At 47.1% G+C, this 6,957-nt stretch overlaps 2 protein-coding genes across 2 annotated transcripts; both read right to left on the reverse strand.

Moving 5' to 3' along the window:
• Window positions 1-1,659: 1,659 nt before the first annotated feature.
• On the reverse strand, window positions 1,660-1,944 carry TRUGW13939_04968 (uncharacterized protein; the record flags this gene model as incomplete). Its single annotated transcript, XM_035488133.1, has 2 exons — window positions 1,660-1,778; window positions 1,851-1,944. The coding sequence occupies 2 exons, from the start codon at window positions 1,942-1,944 to the stop codon at window positions 1,660-1,662; spliced, it is 213 nt and encodes a 70-aa protein (XP_035344026.1).
• A 3,247-nt stretch (window positions 1,945-5,191) lies between these two features.
• Window positions 5,192-6,957, reverse strand: TRUGW13939_04969 (uncharacterized protein; the record flags this gene model as incomplete). The annotated part of the gene is made up of 5 exons (XM_035488134.1): window positions 5,192-6,071; window positions 6,124-6,269; window positions 6,325-6,686; window positions 6,742-6,844; window positions 6,898-6,957. The coding sequence occupies 5 exons, from the start codon at window positions 6,955-6,957 to the stop codon at window positions 5,192-5,194; spliced, it is 1,551 nt and encodes a 516-aa protein (XP_035344027.1).

The raw sequence follows: 6,957 nt of genomic DNA on the forward strand, positions 1-6,957 counted from the left end.
AGCCGCACGCGCTAATCCGGAAAGTGTCGACCCCCGATCTCTCTTGAACTACATATGTAACTGCCTCAGCAGCCAATAATAGTGTTCTATTAGTTCCACCTCTACCCTACTTTAATTTTAAATAAAAAAATTCTGGTTTTATAATGAAAACGCTTCAATGTTGTCATTTCACGATTTACAATGACAGGCCATGTCAGGGTTTTTACGAGACACTATCCCTCAAGGTTGAATATTACGGGTAGCTCCTTGCTGCTGACACATGCAGATGCCAATGGTCGCTATGTAGAGACGTGGTTTTTCACGTTAATTGGAGAGTTCGTATTCAACGGTTGAACTCTTGTAAAAATAATGAATAATACGAGGTGGAAGAAAAGCCAAGCCAGACTTTTGCAGACGATCACAGACAGGGGGCTAATCAGCGGAAGTGTTTCCCAGCAAATTACTCTTTTAGGTTCATGGTCGACCATGCTAGCAGCTAGGGGCTTGATTAGCTTACTAGTTTATCTCAAGTGAGGAACTGCCAAGACGTGGAATTATTTTTTCTTGTGAGATGTTGGTTTTAAAGAGGATCTTTTTTTATTAACTAAATATCAATTGAAAATTACTTTGTTCAACGACATGACTTCCTGACTGCATTTGCCGCTTTTGAGGTACGGAGCAGGGAGCTTCAATGTTGGATCCAGTGATCCACCCACGATTGACCCGGTTTAAACGGGATTTATTGTTCGGGGTAGAGATCTCCGAGGGAAAAGGTGGATTCAATGTTGGCATCCAGACTCGAGCACTGCAAATGTAGAATATGGACATTCTTGCTCTTGCCAACCATGTGTCAACTGGTATACCTGCCATAACCGAGCTATGTCGATAAGGTCCACATTCCTCAGTTTAGCATGGTGCTGTGTGACACGGGATCTACATATTTGTCAGACTCACAACTCTCCACCAGCTTTCCGCCATGGCATAAAAATAAGCCAAAACAAGTGACAGGCCGAGGGATAACCGTGCATCCTTCGGTTGACCAAGTGCCGGGTTAATTTTTGAGAGCCAATGGAGACTAGCCCGACCCGTGTCTAAAACGGTGTATTAACTCGACAGGGAGTGGCATTTTTAACCATTTGACTTCAAGTTTCAAGTTTCAAGTGCAAAAATTCAATGTAGGATTGTGGCTGGCGGCAGCAGGACCAGGACCCGCTCTCGGGAGACAGTACATAATACATATGCACGCTGCAAGGGCTGGTCACATTCTTTATTTTCGATATATTTTCTCTCTCTTTATATTAATGAAGCTAGTTGTGATCGGTCTTGTCACTTGTGTGTTAGTAGTGGATTGGTACTTGGGGAGAAAATGAGCAACGGTCATTTATTATTGAGGAGTCTTGTAACAGACAGTCAAAATGATCAATGTAGTGGAAATGCTAAAGCGAGATGAAATGAAGAAAATGTATAACAACCCCGTCATGCACCCAGTTTGCGAACAAAAGAAAGACAATAAGATACAAAACCAAGAGCCAGCATGGTTTTCACATGTTCCCTAATCGCTCGGGAAAGACAAAACGACGACGGGGCCGTAGCGCTATAATGGATACATAGGCGTCGTCAAGGTAGAAGTTGTAAGACGCGCCACAAAAAAATGAAAGGTTGCACAAGTTTCATGTTTCATTATTGCGAGTTGGGCGAGTCTGCGTCTACGTCTTGTTGGTTCTCGCCCGTCTGTTGTCTGTTCTGGGCGTGTTGAGGATTGTTGTGGTGTTGATTTGACTGATGTGAAAGGGCTCGTTCTGTGGATGGATGGATAGTATTAGCCATGTATCTGGGGAAAGATTGATCATGCGAGCAAAAGGCACACTCACCCCTGATTTGCTTCATGGCCTCTTCGAGCTGTCTATCCCATTCCCGGCGCAGGGCGATGTGGTCCAAAACCGGGTGCTCGGCGGGCTGCGGCATGATGTCTTTGTGTGTCCTTGGGTGTCAACTATGAATATCCGACTGTCGAGAAAAGAGAGGCGAGAGCGGAAAATAAATAAAGAGTTGGGCTCGCTGGAGTGACGTAGCAAGAGCAGAGGCGATTCAGTGGAATCCACGGGAGTAAAAACTAGTTACGGTTCGGCACGGCTCCCGGCGGCAGCTAACCTTGTTTTATGGTAGTGCAGGTTTGTCGGTGAGGAGAGTAGTAATCGTGATTAGTATGTGCGGGAGCGGGATGCAGTGCATGGTTTATATGGGCTTTTTCTCCATAACTCCAAGCACTCGGTAGAACTTGGTGATGTACTACTAGTAGTCTCCTACGAGATAGTGACTCTGTCAGCGCGAGAGGGGGCTTTGGGGCCCCAAAGCCCAATGGCGCCCAAAGAAGCCCCCGGGCGGCTCCACTTCCCGGGGCCACTTGGGCTCTAGCAGCCCCCGGTTTGCGCTTTGGGCGCTGTCTTTGGGTGCCTTGGCCAAGTTGGTGCCCGTCGAGTCATTCCTCTAGTTAGCATACTATGCATTCTACTAGCACCACTCACTCCTTTGCCTCGTTGCTTTTTTCTCTGTAATTACTCATTAGTAATTACCCTGGGCACCTTCAGCAGGCAGCTGGAGACGATCGCCTAGCCTGGTCCGTCCTCCATCGGACGATCGATCATCGCGTCGCACTGCCACTGGATTAATTTCTGACGTGACTCCAAGGGACAGCAAATAAATAATACAATGGGGCTATGCCATGCTGTCCCATGCCATGTCATGCACTTGTTCAAATCAGTGAGGGAAAAGCAACAAAACAAAGAAAAAAACAAGGACGAACGAGAAAATGACCCGGCCGCCTCTTGACCGACGGTCGAATGACAATCAATTCGACTGCATGAAGCGTAGTCTGCTGCAGTGGCAATCCATATGCACATGCACCATGCACCATGCAGCCTGTTGCAGCTGTCATAACTAGCAGCTAACCGCCGCAGCCTGTCGACCCATGCCTATCGCGTGCCCGTCGCCCCCCTTAGCGTTTGCCCTGGCCTTATGCCCAAAGAGGGGACGACTGTAAGGTAGCCTCCCTCATCACATATGCGCCGCAAATGCAACTATGGCGTTGAAACGCAGCTTTCTTTTTCCTTCCTTGTTTCCGTTACAACATTGAATTATCATTTTATACCACCATTGATCGACAGTTGCCTCGACTACTTTACCGTTTTAGCAGTTTACGGCTCTTTTGACCGAACAAACTCCGTACCGAAATATTTTCTCAGCTTCTCGAGAAAAAGAAACTAGAAATTCAAGCCACCAAAGCTGGCGTACCGAGTAGTATGCCGAATGCAAGGAAATCTCGCATCGAGCCAGACCCGCCGCGATATCGCGAGCCCCATCTCCACGGAGAGTTTGCTGCAGTAAGTTAGGGATTGTTGTACAACATTGCCATAGTTCTTTTTTCATTGTCGGTTTTTTTTTATTATTACTTCCTCTGCAGTTTCGCAACTTCGTTTCATGCCAGACACGAAGTAGCGTTACACTATAAAACTTTCGCAGCGCGCGCGATCCCGCTCTCGCCGCAGTAGATCCAACCGATTTGAAGAAAAATTGCCTTTTTCGCTCCCCAACCACTAATCAAATACTCAATACAGAGTAGTGACTATCGCTTCATTTTTTGATTCTCGCTGCTCCTGGCCCCGTGCTCACCGAGCTTGGCATTTGTTCAAAGGGGAAAGACTAGTTAGCGATCTGTTCAAGTGGAACCGAGACAGCACGACCAATCTTTCTCTCGGCCATGCGGATCCGCTTATCCTTGCCTTCTTCCTAGTACTACTGCTGCTACTATATAGCTCAAACGGCTGAACTAACGCAATGCAAACTTGTCACTTGAGTGATGAGAATGTGATCAGTTCTCGGACCCCCTTTGGAGCTGCCCAAACAGCTTGCAGAAGAGAACAACCAACAGGGGGGGGGGGGTTCGTAAGACTGTGATCATTTATTAATATACGTACGTCTGTTCCTTCGCGCTTGCACTTCCACCCAATGAGAACAAATACAACCTGTCAGCCGTCGGCTGGACCTGACTGAACCTTTCGGTTGGGAAACGTAAATGCATGTTATGCATATCCGTAGCGAAAGCAACCACTAACCAGACTTTCGGAACGTCAGCGCTAAAAATGTCGTTTTTCTTCTCGGGTTTTTTTTTCTTGGTTTTCAAAAGAAAGAAAAAAATGGCTCTTCCAAGAATTTATTTGCTTTTGTTTTTCTTTTCGCTTTACTGCAGTCTGCTCCGTTCTGTCTCACCGTCTCAAACTCTCGGGCCACTTGTTGCTTACAATTCGATCCTCGCGATAGGGCCAGAGTTGGTCAGCTGATCGCGTTGGGAATCCTTCACAACGCAGCCTGCCTTGTCAGCTTGGATTACAGCGGTGTCTGTGCGACACCTTCTCTGAATTATTAATCTAATCCCCAGAAAATAATTATGGTGGATAGCGTTGAGGTTGTCGGCCGCTTATCGCCAGTGTCAAAAACTGATACTTTAAACGGTCACTAATGGAGCACTGTGTATTATTTATGTTTAAAATAGCATAAACTCTGCTGCGCTGTGTCCTTTTTTATTGTTCGTAAACGGGCCAATCGCAGTTTATCCGACTTGAGTTCGCGCTATGGTCGTGTCAAATTGCTATCCCAACGGCGAGTATTGGCGTTCTACTGCACCGTTTAATAGGCAATGCATGCGTCATGCGCATGCAGACGACATCGACATACATAGCATGCAAAGATACCGAAACTCTCTATAAGCCACTCGCTACGTGGATTTGCCCTGTAATATGACAGCGGTTAACCGCTATCTCTCTCGCTTCTTAGGAACCCTTGCATTTCCAACTCGGGGAATAAAGTTTGAACTTTCTTGTACGTAGCCGAGATTTTATTTTATTTATTTTATTGTTGGTTCGTATATTATTACCGACGGCTTTTAAATAGGTCCGACAGCCGACAATTTCAGCATCCGTTTGTCGGAATTAGTGAGGCTTAAGATGGATGCAAGAATTGGCTAGGTAGTGTTTAACTGCAATACCACACTTTTGTTTTTTTTCCGGTTTTTTTTGTCCCTAAATAATTCAATCCAGGGAGTACCTCAATAGTGGGAATAGCTAAATAGAATGAATTATTATGCGCAAAACGCACCATATTTAGGTTACTTTCCACCTTGGGAAATCACTACCTCGGAGAGAAAACAACGACATCCTCACTCCATAGGTTTCTGTTCTGGATGTCCTAGCATCGGTCTTCTTCTTGCTGCACCTGCCACTGTTGTTGTCCCATCGAATATTTCCGAAATCTCCTCCAATGTGCGTCCCTTGGTTTCCGGGAACAAAAAATAGATTAATATCACCAGCACGGCGAGCAGACAGCAAAAGACAATGTAATACTTCCATCCGATATTCTTCATCGCGATCGGGTTCACAAACTGGCCCAGGATCAGTCCGGCGTAATTGACGACTAGTGAAAACGTCACGCCCCGACTTCTCATGGTATACTGCCAAATCTCAACGGGATACGCGGGCATTAGTGGCGTCCAGGCGATGTCGTAGAATAGATAGTAGATGAAGATGAATGCAACGACACCATGTCCGGCGTTTTGATTTAGGGTCCGCACAAACACGCTCGTGAGAACCGTCCACGCGATGTACGAACAGAGCATGCCAATGGCCGAAACCAAGAACAGCGTGCGTCGTCCCATTCGGTCGACCATGAGCGCGCCACCGAGCACCGCTGCGAACCAGTTGAATACCTGCAGCAGCCCATTGATGAGCGTCTGCGACGAGACGGCGGTGATGCCGATTGTGTCGAGTACCAGTGTCAGATAGTAAGAGACGACTCCGTTGCCTGCCCATTGCACAAAGATGCCGCACGTCACCGCAATGTAGGCTCGTCGCCGGTTCGCAGCTGTCCGGAATAGGTCCATGTATGATAGTTGCTGCGCGTTGACGGATCTTTCGAACTGGATGTTTTCACGAATCTCGGCCATTTCAAAGGCGATTAGCTGTGCTGATTTGTCATTCGCTGCGTGGTGTTTGGCTAGGATTTGTAGCGCTTTTTCGGATTGGTCGTGGGCGATGAGCCATCTGTATACATCAATTGATATGAAATCATTCAATATGACTGGTGGCTATATACCTTGGAGATTCCGGGACAAAGGCGCAAAAGCACAGCTGTATAAATGGTATCGAGGCCTGAAGAATCGATGGAATCCTCCAACTTCGCTCGTCTGGCAGCTTGAATGTCCCATACGTAATCCATGCCGCCATTATCGCGCCAACATACTGTTTGAAATGAGTTATTTCAGAACACCAAGGGTGGAGACGACTGAGATTTCACATAGAAAGTATTATACATCGCTGTCATTTTCCCGCGATGAGTCGGATACGCCAGCTCGGCTATCAGAATCGGCGTCGGCAGGGTAACTAGCGAGTTTCCAAATCCTAGAATGAATCTGGCAGTCATGAACATGCCCAAGTTAAGCGCACTTCCCTGTATTGCAGCCCCAACGACCATGGTCGGTAGACCCAGCCACATGGGTAGTTTTCTGCCAAACCGGTCACATAGGAAACTAGCGGCGAGAATACCGATGATTTTCCCGGTGGGATAAATTGCGTTCATAATGCCGAGGAGAGTGCCGCTTGGGTTGTTGAAATAGGTGCGCCACTGGGGGAGAGTTTGGAGACCATTCATCATGGCTCCTGGCATCAATCAACTTTCTTTTCTTGTATACATCAATGAGTGGAAGCATTGTACCGTCGAACCCCACTGCTCCTGTAGAAACCAAGGGAACGAGGAGAATGAAATTCAATCGCAGCAGATGGCGATGCTTGTACCACGCTCCACGGTGGTCCAGAAACTGCACAGTGTAAATGTGACCGAGCTTTTTGGAATTTGCGAGCCATCACTTACAGCCTGCAGCTCACTTGGCATCATTCCTTCGCGGACGTTGATATTTATTGGCGAGCCCAT

The sequence above is a fragment of the Talaromyces rugulosus genome, chromosome III (genome assembly GCF_013368755.1).
Source record: "Talaromyces rugulosus chromosome III, complete sequence".
Lineage (NCBI taxonomy): Eukaryota > Fungi > Ascomycota > Eurotiomycetes > Eurotiales > Trichocomaceae > Talaromyces > Talaromyces rugulosus.